The 23,061-nt window shown below is 43.3% G+C and overlaps 1 protein-coding gene across 1 annotated transcript in view; it reads left to right on the top strand.

Moving 5' to 3' along the window:
• POLN (DNA polymerase nu) overlaps positions 1-23,061 on the top strand; it is a 186,245-nt gene that overhangs the window by 20,948 nt on the left and 142,236 nt on the right. Inside the window, exons 4-7 of the mRNA XM_082603364.1 lie at positions 5,364-5,443; positions 7,388-7,891; positions 14,788-14,984; positions 18,384-18,496. Coding sequence (XP_082459490.1) covers positions 5,364-5,443; positions 7,388-7,891; positions 14,788-14,984; positions 18,384-18,496 — 894 coding nt within the window. The remainder of the gene's footprint in view (positions 1-5,363; positions 5,444-7,387; positions 7,892-14,787; positions 14,985-18,383; positions 18,497-23,061) is intronic.

The following is a 23,061-nucleotide window of genomic DNA, read 5'->3' as shown; positions in this document are numbered from 1 at the left end:
AGACCCAAAGCAGCCAAAAATAAATAAATTTATTAAAAAAAAATTTTTTTTTTTTTACATATTCTCACACACACACACACACACACACACACACACACACACAGTGAAAGGGTTTATATGTACATTGTTTTCTTAGTTCAGGCTTTTTGTTTGTTGAAACATCTCCCCTTATTGCTTCCCCGTGTTAACAACTTAGCGTATGCCTTTTATGTTTTTGTTTTCATGATAGTAATTATAGCTTGTGTGTGTGTGGCTATGTTGTGCCACCCAGACCTCCGCCTCCTTGGATGGGATTGGCTGAGGGCTTTGTTGCAACTGTATCACATTTGAGCTTCCACTCCCTCAGTCCTTCTGCTCCCCAAGAGCATCCCCAAATAAACGTTTGCAGGAAAATCTCAGTCTGGTCCCCAGGGAACTTGATCTGTGCAGTGGGTGCCAGTAGTGGTCTGAGAAAGCAGACATGGCATTTTGGAATTGGTCACCCTTAGGTGGGCTGGCACTGATGACTTCATCACAAGTTGTAGGTGAAATACGGATGGCAGCGGTGCAGTTAAAACTTTTACTAGAGGTGGCTGGTCTGGCATACCAGTGCAAGCAGCTGTGCAAGCTGCTGGGCAATACTATGTATTTGAAAAGAATAGGGCAATGGAATAGAATGGCATGGGTGGCTGTGGCTGGGTCCTTTGGAAAAAGACAAAGGCCAAGGGTGGTTAATTAGCAATTAAAGGGTAAATGTGATAGCCAGAGGGCTCACCTGCTAGCCTGTGAAGAGACCACCTGCAGTCACAGCCCCCCACCCCAACAGCCTAGTAAGGCTGGTGGAGCTCCAGAGGAGGTTGGATGCTCAGCCCTGGCGGGTGTTCTACCTCAAGGTCAGGGCCTTGACCAGGAAGAGGGACCTGACCCTGAGATGCAGGATGGGGACGTCTCGATTGGTGCATTCAAGTCTTGAATCCCTGGTACCTCTGGGACCTGCAGAAGTAGCTACTCCTCTCTGTTAAAGGCCAGGCCCCTTCTCTCTACCCGCCAGTCCCCCACCTTGAAGACAGTGCAAGAGGGTTCTATCTTGAGAAATAACACATCCTCCCTCAGGAACTGCCACCTCCTCTTTTGGCCATTAAGTCACTACATAACCTGGCCAAGAGGTACCAGGGCCTGTTAAGGGAGTGGATGAGACACAGGCTGGTCAGGGAACAGAAACGCTGTAGCCATTGGAACAGGGAAAGTTTAAAGCATTATTAACTAGTAATGGGATTAGCTGACAAGAAGTAAAGAAAACTGAAGATTACAATAATAGCAGACGCAGAGAGCATCTACCTGCGGCAGTGTCGAAGGAAGGAACAAAACTGGAATGACCTGGCCAGGTGACGTCCACCAGCCTCTGTCATCTGTTGTCCCTGTACGGGCAACTTGGGCTCTTTAATGGAGTGACCATGGGGCTGGGGCGGAGGCTACGTGTGTGCCCAACAGCATGGCGCTCCCACTCACCAGGGCCGATCTCGCCGTTGCCTCTGGTGAATTTCCAATGACACACTGAACTCTGGGTCCACAATAGTACTGAACTTTGAGAACAGTCACTTGGGGGCTAGTTGGCAATACTGGACCCCTTGTACCCCCAAAGGTGCCGGGATTCGTCTTGACTAGAATCCACACCTATTCCAGGCACGGGTTTGCCTTTCCCATACGCAGGGCCTCAGTGAGCTCCGTAATACAAGGCTCACAGAGCATTTGATCCCCTGACACAGAATCCTGTATAGCATCACCCTGGATATAGGGACCCACTTTACAGCAAAAGAGCTGCAGTGGGCACATGATTGTGGGACCCACAGGTTCTGTCACGGCCACACACCCAGAAATGCCAGCCCAACAGAGTGGTAGAGTGGTGGGTAACAGGCTGAGCTCAGGTGACCTCCAGGCTGCAGTATACACTGTACATCAGTGACCATTGCAGGATGCAGTGTCCCCAGTATAGATAATTAAGGGCTCTGGGAGCCAAAAGGGGGCAGTGGGAGTGGCCCTGCTTACCATCACTCCCAACGCCCCTCCCAATAAATTTGTGTTTCTCTCTCCTGACACCTCTGGGTTCTGCAGGTTTAGTCTTGACTCCCCAGGGGAAACCCACCAGGGGCAAAGGAAGAGTACTGTTCGATTTGAAGCTATAGCTGCTGCACAGTCATTTCAAGTTCTGTACTCCAAGAGACTGGCAGGCAAGTGAGGTACTCTCCATCCTGCTAAGGGTGACCTCCTGTTCACCAGAGGTCAGGGATGCTGTTACGTAATGGGGCAGGAAAGCATCTACGTGGCATCCAAGTGACGTGATTGGACACCTCTTGGTCCTCTGATCAAATTTGCTGGTAAATGCAGTGGCCATGGCCTGAGAAGGGCATGGTGACCAGGGACTTAACCACCCCTCAGGGATGAGGGTTTGGGTCACGATCAGGCAAGCTACCTAGACCAGCAGAGGTGCCAAACCAGGGTGAGGGGACCTCAGAATGGGTAAGAGAGGGAGGTGAACAGCATTTGCAGCTTTGAGACCAGCTGCAGGACAAGGACAGGCAGTTCACCCCATTAACCTTCCTCTTAAATTCCCTCAGGAAGAGGCCCAGCAGAGTCCCGAAGGAGCTACTCCTAGAACATATCTGAGCTGCACAGTGTAGTGAACCGTAGGCAGGACTGTAGTGAACACTGTGGGTGCCCCGAGCCCCCCATTCATCACCCCAGCTGCTGCTCACCACACATCCCCTCCTGATGGTTGCCTCAGCTGCAAAGAGCTTCTTTGCCCAAGGGCACACCCTTTTCCCAGAAGCAATCAGGTAATGACTGGTGGGTGCTGGGGAATAAAGGCTCAGCTCCCTTGACCCTGTCGGGGACAGCTATACAGGACCATGTCAGGTCCAGAGCAGGCCTTTGTAGCGGCCGCATCTTGGACCAGTCCTCCCTCCTTCACTCCCCTACAGACGTTGATCCTGAGAGCACTACCCCCAAACTTTTCTGAATGCAAGCCTTCTTCTCAGGGTCAGCCTCCCAGGGACCAGACCTGTGCCAGTGTATGGGTGTAACATACTTATGTACCTAAATGGGGAGATTTGGTCATTGTTTTAAAAAATAGGATCATATTTTCACAGATCTCTGCATCTTCAAGTCAACTAATACAGCTCATTCTTTTCAATGGCTCTGTGCTTCATGGTGTGGATGTTACATAATTTATTCATCGACTGCCCTCTTGATTGGTATCTCCTTTGTTTTCGGTCCTTTGCCATAAAGCAATACTGTCATAAATGTTTTGCTTTAAACCTATTTACTGTTGCACGTATTTCTATGAAACAGATAGCCAGCAGTGAGGTGGTTTGGTTAGATGATTTATATATTTATATCTCTTTGTTTTTACTGAGGTTACAACACACACACACACACATACACACACAGAGCACAACTATCCTAAGATTACAGTTCAAAATTTCACAAACTGAACACCCGTATAACCTTCACCCAGATCAAGAAACAGAACATTGGTAGCATCTCAGAGGCCCATCTTTCCTCCCTTTGGGTTCATCCTTTTCTTCCCAACTCCTGAGAGTGATGTGTGTATTTTTAATTTTAATAAGTATTGACACTGTGCTTTCCAAAAAGATCCTAACCATTCACATTTTTACCAGCAATGAGTGAGACTACCTCTTCTCTTCCATCTCCAATTATATTTAGTTTGTGTTTCCCTGACTGCTAGTGAGTTTGAGTATTACATCATGTTTGTTTGCTTTTTGGATCTGCTATTTTGTGTGTTGCCTCTCCCTATCTTTTGCTCACTTTTCCATTGAATTGTTTCTTTTTTGGTCAGTGTAACTTGTATAATAAAAATATTAACCCTTTGTCTTTTTTGTCCCCAATAGTTTTCCCAAGTGTATTATTTTCTTTCAGAAGTGGTGCTAGCTGTACTATCCCTATTCATTAATCTGTCCTTCTCTACTGCATTAAAATACCATCTTCGTTGTATATTAAATTCTCATAAGTCCTGGGGTCAGTTTCTGGATTGTCTGCTCTGTTTTAGAGATCTTTTGTCTATTCCTATTCAAATACCTTGTGGATTTGATTACAGTGACTTTATAGTATGTTCTGATAATCTGGCAAAGCAAGTCTTCTTTTATTTTTTTAAAAAACTTACCTTTCTGGGTCCTGCCTGGTGGTCCAGTGGCTAAGACTCCACATTCCCAATGCAGGGGTCACAGGTTTGATCCTTGGTCAGGGAACTAAGATCCCGCATGCTGCACGGTACAACCAAAAAAAACCCTTACCTTTCTTCTCTATTTTCAGACATTTAATATTTCATATGTACTTTGAAATTATTATTTTTTTCAATTAAAAGAACCCTGTAGGGTCTCTGATGAAAATTACATTAATTTAAAACAATATATTCATTTATTTATTTGGCTGTGCCGGGTCTTAGTTGTGGCACACGGGATCTTCATTGCTGCGTGCAGGATCTTTTAGTTGTGGTATGCGGGGTCTTTAGTTGTGACACACGGACTCTTAGTTGCGGCATGTGGGATTTAGTTCCCTGACCAAGGATCGAACCCAGGCCCCCTGCATTGGGAGCGTGGAGTCTTAGCCACTGGACCACCAGGCAAGTCCCTGCATTAAATTTATATTTAGGAGAATTAAAATATTTTGTTCATATCTCAGTGCTATGTTTTTCCATTTGTATAGATCATGCTTTATGCCATTTTATAAGATTTTAAGTTTCCATCATTGAGTGCCTTGTGCTTTTCTTGTTAAATTAATCCTGAGTATAACTTTCCTTTTATCGTAAGTGAAAGATTTCCCCCACTTGCATTTCATCGTTGTTATTGTTGCTATAGAGAGAACGTACATCCCAGAGGTTACGAGCGGAGACTTGAGTCATGCTGCCTGGGGTTGAACCCAGGTTCCATCACTTCCTGTCCAGCCCAAGCTTATTAAAATTAAAACAAAATCTAAATGAGAAGTTTGTATTAATGATATTTTACTGAAGTTGTAATTGTTCCATTACAATATTATTCAGTCTAAGAATTTCTTCACCTTTAATACTTCCAAGCTTTCTGTAAAATGGTGAACTTGGGTTTTCAGAATCAAGTATTCAAAGGCAAACACCAAGTAATACTTGTTAATAAATACTTCATGATTACATAGATCTGTCTCCAGTTAATTTGAAGATACTTTGCATAAATGTTTATTACAATGGTAGTATGCATTTTGGTTGTAAATTTTACTACATTGTTTTAATTAAGTAAATAATGAGTAAATGATTATAGAGGCTATTTTCAATGTTTAGCTAATTATATGATTTAATTTCTTTATTCCCTCATGCTTCCTTTCTGTGTCTTTTAAAGCTGCAGAAGTGGTGGACAAATCCAGTGTTAGGTATTCAGTACTACTTGAAGATGGGAAGAATCAATCACTGGAAAAAAAGGTGAAACCTTGCAAGTATGACTAATTCTAAACAGATAACTTTCATTCATTCAATAAATACTTATCAAGTGTATACTATATGCTAGGCACTGTGGATGCAACCGTTAAAAAACCAAAAGGAGTTCTTCTCCAGGAGCTGATAGTTTAATTTGTATGAGGGGACTAGGAAGACAGAGAAGCACAATATTTCTCTATGATGCGGTGAATTAGTGTCACAATAGGAGACAGAGCCAAGTGCTTTGGGAACGATAGGGGAGATGGCTAACCTAGTTTTTGTGCTGTTTCGTTCTGCTTTTTCTGGGAGGTGGGGAGAGGAATCTGGGACATTTGTCTGAAGTATGAACACTGACTTGAGGTCTAAAGGATGACTAAGAAATGGTCAGTTTAAAGATCTTCACCTTTAGAGAGTGGGGGAAGGACTTTGGGAAATTTTTTTAGGTTAGGGGAAGAGAGCTTGGAACTTTGGGGTAGTGGAAATAAAGAGAAGTTCAGAAAGAAAGGTATAAAATTTACAATGGGTGAGTTACGTGGTTTGGGCTTGGGAGAGAGATGAGAAGAGGTCATGTTATTACCCAAGACCTTCTATAGGAAGCAGTGGTGGAGGTGGCATAATAGTTAAGAGAGTGGGCTCTGGAGCAAACTACCTGTGTCCAAATCCAAATCTAACTTAGTCTAATGTAAGCTCCCTTAGTAAATCCCTGGATTGAAGGGATGGTTCTTTGTCCCTGAAGTGGAAGGAGCGGCATCTTTGACAGGGAAGGGACTGTGCAGCCCTTTGAAGGTGAATGGAAATTCTCTCTCCAAAGGTGTTCAAACTGTGCTCCTTCGATCCCTAAGGCAGAGGTCTTCAAATCGTTTTGCTCCCTTTCTCACAAAAGACTTTTGAAAAGCCATGTATCTCCTGACATATTTTTAAGTTGACGTTTAAAATATTTATCACAAGTTTAAAAAGTTTCATAGGACGTGATTTCTGGTGTATTAATAATATTGACGTTTAAAAAACTGTTATATCACAGTTTAAAATACGTCCACTAATATCTAAATACTGTACTCCGATAACTTGATATCTACAATCATTCCTTTAAAAAATACATGAGCAGGATATTCTTCAACAATCTGAATTTTTATATTTTCCTTTTCCTTCTTGACTCCTTTTCTTGTATCCTCCTCCACAGAATTTTTATTGTGATATAATTTTATGTTTGGAAGTCTTTTCTTAAAAAGCATATAATATTTCTCTGCAATAAAAATGACTATAAATTTCAATTTTCTGTGATCCTGTGACTGTGTTAAAACATCTTCTTTCAAAATTATTTTTAAAGTATTATTGGTATACGTTTGTTCAGAATAGCATAAATATATCATAAAATCTGAAAAATAGACATAAAAAATAAAATTTTATTGTAAGTGAATCCTACAATGAAACGGAGAAATGCTTTTTCCCCCTCAGTCTGTGAACTGATGAATGAATATTGTACATTGCTAGATTGAAACAGGAAGAGGATTGCTGCCGAGCTGTATTTTTTAAGAAATTTTAGTAGGTAGATTAACATATTATCGACTAGTTGTGGTGATTTAATTTTCTCTATAAATGGCCTTTGGTTGGAAGTTGTCAGTGATTCATCCTCACTCTTATGCACATGTGCAGCACACTCCCCTCCACAGCATCTCCTGTTACACGCATGGTGCCAGCGCAGGGCCATGATGGGAGACTTTCTAAACTAACTGCTGCCTATTCCAGCCCAGGATGCAGATATGCACTCCTACCTGGTTGAGAAAAACCACCGCTCTGGAAGACACTCCATAGTTCATTAGAAAGTTGGATCATAGTTAATGTGAAGCTGTGTTTCCACTTTACCTTAGATGAGTTTTATCAGATTTTACTTTGGTTTAGACCTGTCTTATGAATCCATATTCTAGTGAAATATTTTCCATTTTTCTATAGAATCTTAATTCTCTTACGAGCCAGACATCAAGAGTTTCCATCAAGTTCTCTTCTCAGTCCTCCAGTATCAGACTCACAGATCAACTGTCTACTGACCAAAACCAGAAGAATATCAGCTCATTGGCTTCTTCCAGGTGTTTAATTCCACAGTGTGACCAAGAGGCTTCAGTTCTACAGAAAATGGAACATAAAAGAAAACACCTACCAAAGGAAAACATAAATAATGAAAACAATGAAGAAAGCATGAGTCTTAAAAGAAAACATATCACATGTAATAATTCATCAGAGAAAACAAGTAAACTTACGGCATTGGAAGAAGATGCTGATGAGGTTGAAACCTACCTAAATTCTAGGAACTCAAAAGCATTCACAAACAATTTTTGTGATATTAGGTATTTGGATGCTTTGGAGAAAAGCCAGCTGATTGAAATGCTCAAACAGGCAGTAGCTCTGGTGGTAACTCTGATATATAAGGATGGCTCAACTCAGCTGAGAGCAGAACAGGTTAGTAAACGGTGTTGGTTTTTGTTTGTTTGTTCTATTTTGTTGGCACCATAAAAGAAACCCATTTTCTTAGTGTCTGATTTTGATAGGAGAGCAAGAAGTAAGATTTTCAGCCTTCCCCTTACCCCCAGGGGTGAGTGACTGATACTGCATAGTTCTCATGAGGTTGTTAAGAAACTGCTGAATGTTTTCCAGAGTACTTGTACCATTTTATATTCCACCAGCAAAGTGTGAGTTTCCAAATTCTCCACCTCCTTGTCAATACTTGTTGTCTTTTTTATTTTAGCCATTCTGCTGTGTGTGAAGTGGTATTTCATTGTGATTTTAAATTGTATTTCCCTAATAACTGGTGACATTAAGCATCTCCTCATATGCTTACTGGCCATTTGTGTATCTTCTTTGGTGAAATGTCTTGAAATTCAAGTCTTTTGCTCATTTTTAAATTGGGTTATTTGTGTTTTATTTTGGATCTGTAAGGGTTCTTTATATATTTTAATACCAGTCTCTTGTCAGATATATGGTTTGCAGTTCTCCAAATCTGTGGCTTGTTTTTATCAACTTCCTGACGGTGTCTTTTGAAGCACAGAATTTTTTAATTTGATGAACTCCAGTTTACCAAGTACTTTTTTATTGCTTCTGCTTTTGTTGTTAAATTTAAGAATGCTTTGGGACTTCCCTGGTGGTCCAGTGGCTAAGACTCCGCACTCCCAATGCAGGGGGGCCGGGTTTGATCCCTGGTCAGGGAACTAGATCCCCCATACTGCAACTAAGAGTTCGCATCCTGCAACTAAAGGTCCTGCATGCCGCAACGAAGATCCCACACACCTCAAGGAAGATCTTGCATGCTGCAACTAAGACCTGGCACAGCCAAGTAAATAAATAAATATTTTTTTTTAAAAAAAGAATGCTTTGCCTATACCAGGTCATGAAGATTTACTGCATTTTCTTCTAACAATTTATAGTCTGAGCTCTTACATTGAAACCTGTGACCCGGGACTTCCTTGGTGGTCCAGTGGTAAAGAATCTGCTGTACAATGCAGGGGACGTGGGTTCGATCCCTGGTCAGGGAACTAAGATTCCACTTGCTGCGGGGCAACTAAGCCCGTGCACCACAACTACTGAGCTCGTGTGCCTCAACTAGAGCCCGCGTGCCGCAAACTACAGAGCCCATGCACTCTGGAGCCCGTGCGCCACAACTACAGAGCCCATGTGCCCTGGAGCCTGTGTGCCACAACTAGAGAAGAAGAAAAAAAAAAAAACCCACACGCCACAACTAGAGAGAAGCCTGTGCGCCACAACAAAAGATCCTGCATGCCTCAACGAAGATCCCACATGCTGCAACTAGACTAGCTATGGCATACCCCACCTTCCAGGTTTCCATCTCTAGAAAACTGCTCCCATCAGTAAATCACTCAACCTCAGGGCTGTCAAGAGGCTCACCTAGAAGATCAGGCCTGCTGGAGTAAGTTTGCTCTTTGGTCTCTATACACTGATGCACTAAGTCTCCATTCTTGGCCACTGGAAGCAGAGTTGCTGGGTTCAGGGTTTGGCACACCTTTAAGGGAATGTCGGGTGTTCCATCAGGAGGGCCTGATATCTTGTTAACCTTCCTCCAGTCAACTAATGATGTCCTTTGACTTCTAGCACAGATTGTACCTGATGAAGGGTTAACACATCTAAGTGTTGTCCTAGGGTGAGCTTGGAAGCCTCATTAACCAATAGAGCCATGGCTGCTACTGCTCACAGGGAGTTTGGCCATCCCAGGGCCACTGAGTCCAGTTGTTTTGAAAAGTAAGCCACCAGTCTTTGATCTGGCCCCAGCTTTCGGGTCAGAACTCTGAGCGCTATCCCTGACCTCTCATGGAGTATAGGGTGAAGGGTTTGTCTGACGTTGGAAGCCCCCATGCTGGTGCCCTACTCAACTCAGTCTTTAGAGTCTCAAAGGCCCACTGGTGGCCCCTATTCCCTTTCTTCCCCCTTCAGAGCCTCATATAGGGGTTTTGCTGTAAGGCCATAATTTGGAGTCCAGATACAATAGAACCCAGCCATCCTGAGAAAGCCTTGGAGTTGTCTCTTCGTGGTTGGAGATGGTAGTGTGCTAATTGCTGTCTTTCAATCCATGGCCAGGACTTGCACTCCTGGGGTCAAGATAAATCCTAAATACTGAGCACTGTTGTGAAATCTGAGCCTTTGTCAGAAAATTAGGACCTTAACAGTATTCTGATCTGAAACTTGCTTTGTCTCACTACTTATTAGCAGATCATCAATATATTGTAATAGAGTTCCATTTTTCAGGCTTAGTTCCCTCAATTCTTTTGCTAATGAGTTTCCAAAAAAATGGGGACTATCCTGAAAACCCTGTGGAAGCACTGTCCAGGTGTATTGAGTAGCCTCCAGAGGGTCAGGGTCCCTCCATTCAAAGTCAAAAAAGGTATTGAGGGACTTCCCTGGTGCTCCCTCGATATATATATATATATATATATATAATAATATATATATATATATACACACACACATATATATGTGTATATATATATACATACTATATATATATACGTATATATATGTATATATATACACTTTCCTCCCTTTCCAGAAGAAATTTTTTAAAAAATGGTATTGAGATTCTGAATGTAGAGAAATACAGAAAAATGCATCTTTGAGGTCCAACACAGAAATACTGAGTGCTTCCTGGCACTTGGGCAAGGAGGGTGTGTGGGTTTTGCACCACTGGGTGAATAGGGATGACTTCCTAGCTCACTGCTCGTAAGTCTTGCACAAACCGATACTCCCCATTAGGCTTCTGAACAGGGAGGATCGGGGTGTTACAAGGGGATTGGCAGGGCCTAATGACTCTGTGTTTTAGGAATTTGGTGAGCAGCTGTTGGATCCCCCTCAGGGCCTCAGGCTTTAAAGGATATTATTGCCAGGAGCTGGAGCCAGCTGGGGTTGTCGTTTGGGCATCCCACAGGAGGGTGCTCAGGACATTCCCTTTCCCAGTGCCCCTCCTTCCAGAAAAAGGCACACTGATTCCTGCCCATGTTGTTCGTAGGCTGCTGGTCTGGTCTTCTCAGCTGTCTAGTGTCCCCTCAAGATGGTGGGTGAATCAAAGCAGCTAAGAGCTGTGTTTTCTTTGTTAATCTCCTATTCGTGTTGGCCTCCTTTGCCATGTCCTCGTTGTTATAGACCTTGAAGGCCTCCTCTACCAAGGTTGACAATGGAGTTTGGGGCCCAGCTTCAAGCTTTTGTAATTTCCTCCTGATATGAGGAGAGGACTGGGTGATAAAATGCATGGCCAATAGTGACCTCCCTTCTGCAGACTCAGGGTCTGTATTGGTGTACTTCCTGAATGCCTCTGTCACCCGACTCAGGAAGACTGCTGGGTTTTTATCTTTTTCCTGTGTAATCTCTTGGACCTTATCATAATTTACAGGCTTCACCATACGCCTTTTCATTCCTTCTGATAAACAAGTAATATAGTGTCTCATCCTGGCTTGGCCTACATGATCCTCACAATCCCAGTGGGGGTCCTGTTTTGGGATTGCGTCACCAGTTCAATAAATCTGGTGCTGCGTGTTGGTGGCCACTAGGCTGTCTGTGTGTTCCCTGGCCTTTCTTAGTATACATTCCTTCTTGTCCAGGGGGCAACAGTGGTTCAGAATAACTGTAATTCTTGCCGTGTCAGGGAAAACATTAACCCCAGCATGGTAAATTTGTCCCTAAACTTGTCAGGGTTCTATGAGAACCTGCCAAACCCCTCCTTACGGATTCATAAGTCTCCCATCAAGAAGGAGACATGCACCCTAGTAATTCCCTATTCCCGTCAGCTACTTTCCAGAGGGGGTAAAGGCCCTGTGGTGTGAAAGTGGGGGCTAATTTTGAACCTGATCATGGCCCCACTGGGGACAGCACTGGGGGCTCTGGTTTCAGGGCTCCTGGCTAAACGGGGTAAGGTGGGGGTCGAGGGACTGAAGGTGATGTTAAAGGGGAAGAAGCCCAATGAGAAAGAGGCCCAATGTGCCAATGACTAGTTGGCGGTTGAAAGGGGATCTGTGAGAAAGTCTGGCTCTAAATCTTCTGGGGACAAAACAGAAATAGAGGCCACACACACAACAGGAATCCCTCAAACTGGGGTCTTGATAAAGTTTCATAAAGGCCTACACGTAAGGGACCTCCCCCCATTTTGGGGACTGCTTACAATATTTTGGTCCAGTTGTAAAATGATGCTAAAGTTAAGGGATCCATTCTGTGGCCATTTCTTCTGGTCACCCAACGCATATTGGGGCTAGGCTGTGTTGCAAAAGAAGATGGTTTTTAAACCATCTAATTTAAACTGTCCCGAATTTTTAAGAATTTTAATCTTTGGGGGCATTTCCCATGTTTACATATAAATCTGGCGGCTAACAAACTGAGATCCTGGAGCTGGATGGAGTCCTCAAGACCCGGCATAACAAAACCAAAGGGTGAGATGACAAAGGAGAACTCCCTTCCCCACAGTTGAACACACAGGACAGAGAAATACTGGGGGGTTGTGTAAAGTTCACCTCAACAGGGGCCTCGGGGGCTGGGGGTTTAGATGTATGAATTAAGGAAAAAGAAATAGGAGAAAGAGAGAGAGCCTGCTGTTTCAGCCTGCCCCTCTGCGTGTGTCTATTCAGGCAGTTCCAGTCAGCCGTGCTCTTCCAGAAGGGCCAGTGGAGGGAGGCACTCCATCCACCACCCACCAGGGTGATCAGACCCAGAAACCAGTGCTGGTGGGACACTAACCCACAACTGGGACTTTAAACCAGGAAAAAGAAGTTGAGAAGTTTGTGACGACTGGGCTTCCAGCCACTACACAGTATGAGGATTGAAACTCTGTCAGTCTCAGAAATCTCCCCTCAAGGAAAGCCCACCGGACCAAGATCTGCACGGTATGAGGCAAGCCTCTCCCACCTCTGTCACCTCTCGGTGAGCTGGTGCCAGCCAGAGGGAGCATGGTCTCTCCAACTAAGGAGTTAGGTTGTAGTTGCCCAACACTCACTTCTCAGAAGGATGTGACAGAGAAGTAGGAGAAGACAGAGAAAGGAGTTGTAGAGAGAGAGAAAGAGATCAGAAGAGGGAAAATGGACAAAGGGAAAATGGAAAGTTGCCTGAATGAAGATAGTGAGACCCCTGGGGCAACGAAGGCAGACTTACCAATCCCTGCAGCACTGAAGCAAAGATTCAGGTGACCACTTGTCAGCTGCAAGGAAGCTGCAATCAGCTGTACCAAATGGGCCCAGATCCTCTCTCAGAGGGGCAAGGAAAAAAAGAAGGCCCCACAGGTCCCAGCAGAGTTGCCAAAAACTGTTACCAACCTGGGCCCTTGGACTCTTTAATCAATAGAAATTGACAAGAGGCCAGATGAGAATTTCAGGCAAGGCTTTATTGGGGCTCATGCTACAGCACAAAGGAACAAGAACAAGAAACAGGTTCCCTTGCCTGCCCCTTGAGAGGACCTACTTGGGTCCTTAAATGGGGTAAAAATGGGGGTGGGTCTGTGGGTTGGGCATAAGGCACAGCTTAGGGGTCTGTCCACCCCCTTGGTGGTGCCATGTGCAGAGATCATGCACTGTGCGCTGCTTTTGCTCCCAGCACCTCAGAAATGGCAGTTTGTTTGTGGCCTTTTTGTATCTTATTGCTTATTATTGTCTCAGCTTGCCCATGCATGCAGTTATTTTTAGTCACTTGTAGTTTCTTGGTATCCTGTTGCTCAAGGAGACATTTGTCCAGGTGCAAGCACTCTGGTAGAGGACCCCAAGTCCCGGCCTGGCTCAGTTTTGCCATCTTAGCAGTATTGAATTTTCTGATCCATGAACAGGGGGTGCCCTTTCATTTATTTAAAACTTCAATTTCTTTTAGCAATGTTTGTAATCTTCAGTGTAGTGTATAAATCTTGCTTTACCATTCACTTTTGAAAGGCATTTTTATGAGATAAAGAATTATAAGTTGATAGTTTTTTTCTTTCAGTAGTTTCAAGATGTTATGCCACTGTCTTCTAACTTGCTTTGTTTCCCATAAGAAATCTGCTATCACCCTTATCTTTGTTTCTTTCTAGGTAATGTGTCCCATCCCCCCTCCCCAGCTTCTTTTAAGGTTTTCTCTTTATCACTGCTTTCAAGCATTTTGATTATGATGTAACTTGGTGTAATTTTTTTCATGTTTCTTGTACTTGGAGTTTATTGATCTTCTTGGTTCTACAGCTCAGCTTGGGAGAATTGACATTATTATTTTGAGTTTTTTAGTCCTTAAACATGTATGTGTCTCTGTTATGGAGGTCTTCTCTGATTTCTTTCATCAGTATTTTATAGTTTTCAGTATACAGATCCTATACATGTTGTATTGATTTCTATCTAAGTATTTAATTTGGTGGAATAGTTATTATAAATGGTAATTTCTTTTTTAAAAAGTTTACTTGTACATGTTCATTGTTAGTGTATGGAAATATAATTGATTTTTGCCTTTTGATCTTGTATCCTGCAACTTTGCTAAACTCACATATTAGTTCCAGGAGGTGTTTTGTTTTGTTTTGTTTTATAGATTACTTTGGGTTTTCTACACAAACATTTATGTTATCTGTATATAGGGACAGTATAGTTCTTCCTTTCTAATTTATATGCCTTTTATTTCTTTTTCCTGCTGTATTGCATTGGCTAAGACTTCCATTATGATGTTGAATAGGGAGGAGACCAGATTTAGAGAGTGAGATCATGGGTTTGGCTTTTGACCTTGATTGTCATTAAAAGAGGTATCCATTTTCAAATTTTAATTTTAGGCCTTTTCTTTCTGCTTAATTAAAAAACATGACAGATCTTTCTTGAATAAATGCATTGTTTATGTTTGATTTAGAACTTTATTTTATTGTGTATTCACAGGCTCTGGTTTCCTCTGTTGAAGGCATTGTGATGTTACCAAGGAGCCATGCAGAGAAAGGCAGTGGTCCCCTGGCTGCCCCAGCCTCTGACAGTGTTGTGGAGGAAGGCTTCATGCCCAGTGATCAGTGTATCTACATAAAAACTGAGCCCTCTTCTATTTGGGGCCAAGAACAAGAGGCACATCATCAATTTGCCAGGTAAGAAATCTTCATTAATTACCTTAAATCCTACTTATTCACCTGCTTTATCCTAATTTAGATTTTCCCAAGCTTCGGTTTTAGTTATTTAAACTTTCAGAAGTTTTGTATGAGCACATGAAAATAAAATGGATCTAAATGACAGAAACCGCTACAAACACCCTCTCTCCCTCAAAGAGCTTCTGGAATGGAGGGTCTGTCCATGGGAGCCTGCTCCGGGATTTGAGTCAACATCGCCTTGAGAGGTTGGTGAGAAAAGCATCATCTTAAGGCGTGAAAACCTACTGTCGCTGCTGGAACCCTGGCTGATTTCCTCATTACACTTGTTCTCTCACTCACGGCCTTAGAAAATTAAGTTAACACTGCCTTCAAAGAGTAAATAGTCCTCAATACCACCAAGATATTACTAATTTCAAAGCTTCATTCTGTGAGAATAGACAAGAATTGTCTCACTTGTATTTGCCTTCCTAGAATCTTAGAGTTTCAGAACAGGCAGGGATGCTTCTGCTGCCCCTTCTCAATCCTGAAAAATCTTGTCGTGGGTTGGAGCCTGTGCCTCTCATCACTGTTTCTTTGCTCACATTTGTCAGCCTGACTCACTTCTGCTTTGGGTGGGGGCATCCACTTCCTGTTTGCCCAACCCTCTGAACTCAAGTCAGTTAGGTGCCTGGAAGGAGCTCCTTGAAGCCACTGCCCTGAAGAGGTGTTCAAGGAGGTTCGGGGTGAGAAGGTGGGGGACTGGTCCTGGCCCTTCCTGCCTAATACATTCTCGCTGGGCTCTGGGTGGGTTTTAGGTAGTTGTTGTGTTGGTTCCAGCCTACAGATAGTGATGCTCTCTAGGCTGGGAGTGCCTGAGGCACTGGTTCCGCCTATATTCCTCACACCAAGCCCCCACAGACATTTCCTCCATAGGGGCCAACTCTGTAGCTGGATCAGCCCTTGTGGTTCTTATGATCACAGGACATGCTTCAGCAAAAACTATTAGGGAATTTGAGGAACAAGATTTATCACTCACAAGTTCTGGAGAGTACACAGAGAGGTTATGGGTAGAAAGAGAGAGAGAGAGAGAGAGAGAGAGTGCATGGACCTGGGCCTCTGCTTTTATTCGGGTTTGAAGGTGGGGTGTCTAGGTTTTCACAGATTCACTCTTTACTGACTAATTTAAAGCATAAGAGCAGGAATTAGAGCACAGGAAGGTTGAGAAGCTGTGTCATCACACAGTTATCTGGGTTACCCAGGGCTTTCTGGAAGAGGGAGCTTCATCTGGTTCCTTCTCTGGTTGTTTTGCCAGCAGCTGTGTTGCATAGCTGGCAACATGTCTATTCAGGATGGATGTCTTTGAAGTGGATGCCTTGGCAATCAAAGCATGATGTCAGGCATGTACACCATAGTGTGTACATGGGGTGATGTTTGACAGTAGAGCACTCTGCTCCCAAGAACCCGTAACCTTTTTTTTCCATAATTTTCTTTTGAAAGAACAATCGGGCAGGCTTTCTATGGAAGACCTCTGTGAGAATAGGGCCCTAATATTTGGACAGCCCTTTCTGAATTCTGGATTTATGTATTCTACTCGACATCCTCCACTTGGACATCTGATGGTCACTTCAGCTCCGATCCTTCCTGTGCCTTTTGTTTAGCAGATGTGGCATAATTGACTTCTGTAACTGACTTAGAAAATAGACTGTGTTTTAGCCACTTTGTCTTACAAGGTATTCTTTGTGTCGCATGTCCTTTCTTATTAAGCTAGAAATCAGCTAGGGCTTGTCTCTTAGTGGGAGAGACCATAGTTGTTAGATGTCCTTATTGAGAACTTCTGGGTTTCCAGCTACAAGAGCATCAAAGTGGGAGGACGCTCCAGTAGTCCCAGCTTAACTCCCTCATAAGCTGTCCCCACTCCTACACACCTCTCCGGGTCCAGCAGAGGCAAGACCTGAAGCTGTGCTGTCAGCAGCGGCCCTCTTCAAGGAAAACCGAAGTGAAAGCACACAAAAAAATGCAAAAAGCCTGAAAATGTCTGCCTGTGGAGCAAGCAGAGCTAATCGGATCCCAGGTTGAAGACCCTCATTGATGTATTAATAAGCAGTTACCATAAAGGGGGATTAATACCTTGGGCCCTGGCAGCAGCAAGATCGGGTCTCACACCTCAGCTTTGCCACTTCTTAGTTGTGTAAGGCTGGGAAAATTGTTTCATCCCTCCAAGCCTCAGTTTCCTTATCTGTAAAATGGATCTAGTGCCTGCCTAATGGGATTATGATGAGGTTTCAACACAACAATCCTCGTGAAGTGTTTAGTGTGGTATTCACACATGGTAAGTGTTTGATAAATGTCAAGTATTATGAATCCCATATTCAAGGAGCTCATGATTTAATGGGCCAAGGTAAATTACAGTATCGCAGATGTGGTCCCTGCTGTAGCATGTGTGTGGCCAGGAGTACTAAAGGAACGGGGAACCAGGCAACTCCCTGCCCAGGGAATCAGGCACCTGCGCAGTTTGTAGAAATTGTGGGAGGGAAATTTTAGGCAGGAATACAGCATGTGCCTGTGGCCCTGGAGTGTGAGAGGACGTGCACAGTCTGGTGATGGAGGAAGGAGAATCCAGTGTGGGCAGAGGGTAGACTGGGGGTGTGCTGGGAGCGCAGGCTGGGGCCAGCTGGGAGGAGTCCAGGGTGCGTCAGCTCTGCTCAGGAGCTGGAGGCTGAGTCTGTAGGTGGTTGTACTGCACCCAGGGATTGGCTCTGAACAGTTGTGTGAACTTGAGTTCATTACTAGCCTCTTTGTGTCTTGGCTTCATCATCTGTAAATTGCAGATAATAAGTAACACCTACAAAAAACACAGGAGACTGCATGTAAGAAGTTTATTTGGGGTCTTAAGAATTGCAGTTCAGGAGACAAAGATTCAGGAAACCCCAAAAGAGTGTTCTGGGGAAGAGAAAGAGTCAGGGACCTCTAAAAACAAAAAGCCACAAGATTGTCAAAAGTTGCCTGGCAAGAATTGGGGATTGACTCTGATACAAGTCAGAAAACATTTGTCCTTAAGGAATCATGAATTGTTTCAGGGTAGGGGTCTGACAAGTAGATAGGGTGTCCCGGGTTTCTGGCAGAGGTTCTGGATACCCTCACCAGGTTGAAAGGTCAGATTCCATCCAGGCTAAGACACGAGTCCCACTTCCTCAGAGGCCTCCTGGCTCCATTCTGAGGACTGAGCAATACCGTCCCTGTTTCGATTTTCCTTCCACACCTCTTAGAATTTGAGTTAATCTGTGGAAAGCTTGCAGAAGAAGAATGTCTGCCCATACAACCGCATAAGTGACAGCTGTTAGTGGAGTAGTAATAATACTTTCCCAAGGTGAAAACCTCCAAATTACTGTGTCAATCAGTGAATGTCTTTTCATCTTCTAGGAAGGTGCTGCTTCAAACACTGAAATGTAAATGTCCTGTTATTTGTTTTAACGCCAAGGATTTTCTGAGAACAGTGATGCAGTTTTTTGGTGATGATGGCAGTTGGAAGTGTGGTATGTTTTAGTTTTTATAATCTCCTAAACTTAACTTTCCAACAGTGATTCCTCCTGGGAATGGGAGCACGGCAAGGGCTGCCGTGTTGCACAACTCGTGGGTTGGGGGTGGAAGGGAGGTCGCACAGCTGCGATGCACTACCTGTGTGGCCACGGGCCCTGAGCGTGAGAGGCACTTTCCCTGTGTTTAGATTATTTGAATTTTTTCAAGTATATGTTACTTTTGTAATTTAAAACAAGAAAGAAGTAAATTATGCAGCATGGGCAGATGGGATTTGTTGTTACCACAAATAGCTTATATATAAACTTTCTAAGAAACTAAAGTCCAGAGTAATTAACATCAAAACAATATAAAACACATTTTTTATCTTTCATTTAAAATTGTAAATAAGAATTTTTAAAACCTTTTTTTATTAGATGGACAGATATGTAATAAAGCAAGTATTGAAAGAATGTTCATTGTAGATTCTAGGTAGTAGATATATGAGTGTTGACTGTACAATTCTTTTCAAGTTGAATGTTTGAAAATATTCATATCAAGATACTGGAAAAAATCTTTATTGTACAAAATTTCCAACACATACAAAAGTGCCTGTGATACGACAAGAAATGTATATTTGGTCTTTGTCCCTGGTTCCCAGCACTCAGCTCCCAAAACTCATATGGTCTCCAGAGTGAAGAGTGTCTTTTGTATGCTGATGGAGGACTGGTGCCTCGAGGCCCCCATGGCTTTAGGGTGGGCGTGGTCAACAGGAAGAAGAGGCACCATTAGAGGAGTGGTGCTCTCCGTCCCACCTGAGACCTCCAGGAAGGGGAGCAGGGCTGGAGAGCAAGTTAATCACCAGTGGCCAGTGACTTAATCAATCATACTGATGTAACGAAACCTCCATAAAATCCCCTAAATGGTGGGGTTCCTAGGTGAGCTCGTCAAGGTGCTGGGAGCGTTGTGCACCTGGAGAGGGTGTGGAGGTTCTGCACGCCCTCCCTATGCCTTGCCCTACGCATCCCTTCCACCTGGCAGTTCCTGTGTTGTAGCCTTTATGATAAACGGGTGTTGTAAATAAGGTGCTTTCCCGAGTTCTGTGAGCCATTATAGCAAATGATGGACCCTGAAGAGGGGTTGTGGGAACCCCCTAGTTATAGCTGTTTGGTCGGAAGTACAGGAGGCCCTGGACTTGGGGCTGGTGCCTGAAGTGGGGCCATCTTGTGGGGCTGAGCCTTGACCTGCAGGGTCAGCACTAACCCCAGGTAGTTTGTGTCAGAATTGAATTCAGTTGTTGGACACTGGCTGGTGTGTGCAGAGAACAGCAAGTGTGTGGTGGGGAAAACACAACAGAGTACACAATACCCAATTTCAACAGCTATCAACCATGTCCAGTCTTCTCTCCCCTATAACTTCCCACATTTCCAAATCTCCATCCCCTGGGTTATCTTGTAGCAAATCCCAAGCATCATATTATTGACCTGTAAATATTTCAATTAGATGAGTAAAATATGAGGATTTCATTTTTCAGATGATGCCGTCATCATCTCCCCACAAAATTAGCCATAATCTTTTCATATTATTAGCTATCCAGTCAGTGTTTGTACTTCCCCAGTTGTCTTTAAATATTTTTGTTTGTTTGTTTTTGTTGTTCACAGTTTGAATTGGGATCCAAACAAGGGTTAGTGTTATCCTATACTTGGGTTGGGTGTTTCTTTTACTCTGTATTCTCTCCGTCTGTTGTATTTTCTTGCAATTATTTCGTCGTTTTTAACAGACCAGGCTTTTGTCCTGTAGGATTTCCTTTTCTTGGCATTTAGCATGTTCTCTCTCTTCTATTTCTTGTAAATTGGCAATGAGATTCAGTGGCTTGATCAGATTCAGGCTAGATTTTGGGAGTGCAAGACTGCTTCGTAGTCCTGACCCTAACTCTGAGTGGTGTTGTGTCCTTCTGTCAGGAAATACATAATGTCTGGTTGTTTATCTTTTTTGTGATGTTTGAATTGTTATTGTGACTTTGTATGTTGAATCTTCTCCATCTTTCCTATTTATCACTTTATCTAGAATGCATTTTCAATCTCTTCATTTTTTTAATTTAAAAAAATTTCCTCTTTCCCATCTTCATTTTAAGAAAACTTAAGGGAGTTCCATGATGCTCTAGTGGTTAGGATTCGGCACTTTCACTGCCATGGCCCAAGTTCATTCCCTGGTCAGGGAACTGAAATTCTACAAGCCACACTGTGTGGCCAAAAATTTAAAAGAATGAAAATAAATTTAGGAACTTCCCTGGGGGCACAGTGGTTAATAATCCACCTGCCAATGCAGGGGACGATTCGAACCCTGGTCCAGGAAGATCCCACATGCCATGGAGCAACTAAGCCCGTGTGCCACAACTACTGAGCCCGCGTGCCACAACTACTGAAGGCTGAGCGCCTAGAGCCTGTGCTCCTCAACAAGAAAAGCCACCACAATGAGAAGCCCGCACACCACAATGAAGAGTAGCCCCCACTTGCTGCAGCTAGAGAAAGCCCACACGCAGCAACGAAGACCCAAAGCAGCCATAAATAAATAAATAAATATTTTTTAAAGAAAAAAAGTTTTAAAAAAGTTTTTTTTAAAAATAATAAAACGTAAGGCATTATCTATTGCACTTATTTGCTTTTGTGTATTGCCAGTTTAGTTTTTATTTCAGAAATTTTGTTTTGTTTTACTTTGCTTTCCTGAATTCTTTCATTTCTTCATTAAGCTTTTCTTTTACTAAGTCACCTAATCTCTAAGTATTTCTGAGTTCTTTGTTTTTCATAACTTCTATCATTCTCTTAATTTTTCTTAGCTCATTTAAAATCTGTTTTGTTGGCACTTCTTTTTCAGTTACTGCCATTCTCCCCAGTGTGAGGCTTGTCCTGGTGGCTTCAGTTTATTAGTTATAAGAGTTTATAGGGACCAGCCCCCAGACCACTCCAGTGCTGTCAGAACTTCCTCACGGATTTTTCAAAAATATATGTTGAGTGGGAGTTCTTCTCGCCCTGCCCTGGACGGTGGCCCTGGAGCATCTGGGTCATCCCTCAGGTGCCCAGGGCTGAGCAGCAGCATCATTTCCTGTTCCCAGTGAGCCCCTTGGATCCCCACTGTGGTGGTGCATCCAGTGAGCAGCTTTCTTGGGGATCAAGATGCAATGTGGCTGACAGGGTCTTGGTGCTCCAGCTGGGTGTCAGGCCTGAGCCGCTGAGGTGGGAGAGCCGAGTTTAGGACATTGGACCACCAGAGACCTCCTGGCTCCAGGTAATATCAATCGGCGAGAGCTCTCCTAGAGATCTCCATCTCAAAGCTAAGACCCACCTCCACTCAACAACCAGCAAGCTCCAATGCTGGATACCCTATGCCAAACAACTAGAAAGACAGGAACACAGCCCCACCCATTAGCAGAGAGGCTGCCTAAACTCATACTAAGTTCACGGACACCCCAAAAAACACACCACCGGACACGGTCCTGCCCACCAGAAAGACAAGATCCAGCTTCATCCACCAGAACACAGGCACCAGTCCCCTCCACCAGGAAGCCTATACAACCCACTGAACCAACCTTACCCAGTGGGGGCAGACACCAAAAACAACGGGAACTACGAACGTGCAGCCTGTGAAAAGAAAACCCCAAACACAGTAAGTTAAGCAAAATGAGAAGACAGAGAAATATGCAGCAGATGAAGGAGGAAGGTAAAAACCCATCAGACCAAACAAATGAAGAGGAAATAGGCAGTCTGTCTGAAAAAAGAATTCAGAGTAATGATAGTAAAGATATCCAAAATCTTGGAAATAGAATGGAGAAAATACAAGAAATGTTTAACAAGGACCTAGAAGAACTAAAGAGCAAACAACAATGATGGACAACACAATAAATGAAATTAAAAATTCTCTAGAAGGAATCAATAGCAGAATAACTGAGGCAGAAGAAAGGATAAGTGAGCTGGAAGATAAAATGGTGGAAATAACTGCCAGGGAGCAGAATAAAGAAAAAAGAATGAAAAGAATTGAGGACAGTCTCAGAGACCTCTGGGACAACATTAAACACACCAACATTTGAATTATAGAGGTCCCAGAAGAAGAAGAGAAAAAGAAAGGGTCTGAGAAAATATTTGAAGACATTATAGTCAAAAACTTCCTTAACATGGGAAAGGAAATAGTTAATCAAGTCCAGGAAGTGCAGAGAGTCCCATACAGGATAAACCCAAAGAGAAACAGGCCAAGACACATACTAATCAAACTATCAAAAATTAAATACAAAGAAAAAATATTAAAAGCAGCAAGGGAAAAGCAACAAATAACATACAAGGGAATCCCCATAAGGTTAACAGCTGATCTTTCAGCAGAAACTCTGCAAGCCAGAAGGGAGTGGCAGGACATATTCAAAGTGATGAAAGGGAAAAACCTACAACCAAGATTACTCTACCCAGCAAGGATCTCATTCAGATTCGACGGAGAAATTAAAACCTTTACAGACAAGCAAAAGCGAAGAGAATTCAGCACCACCAAACCAGCTTTACAACAAATGCTAAAGGAACTTCTCTAGGCAGGAAACACAAGA

The sequence above is a fragment of the Mesoplodon mirus genome, assembly GCF_964341445.2.
Source record: "Mesoplodon mirus genome assembly, chromosome: 2".
NCBI lineage: Eukaryota > Metazoa > Chordata > Mammalia > Artiodactyla > Ziphiidae > Mesoplodon > Mesoplodon mirus.
The sequence above is the reverse complement of the archived record's forward strand: the minus strand, read 5'-3'. Positions and strand labels throughout refer to the sequence as shown.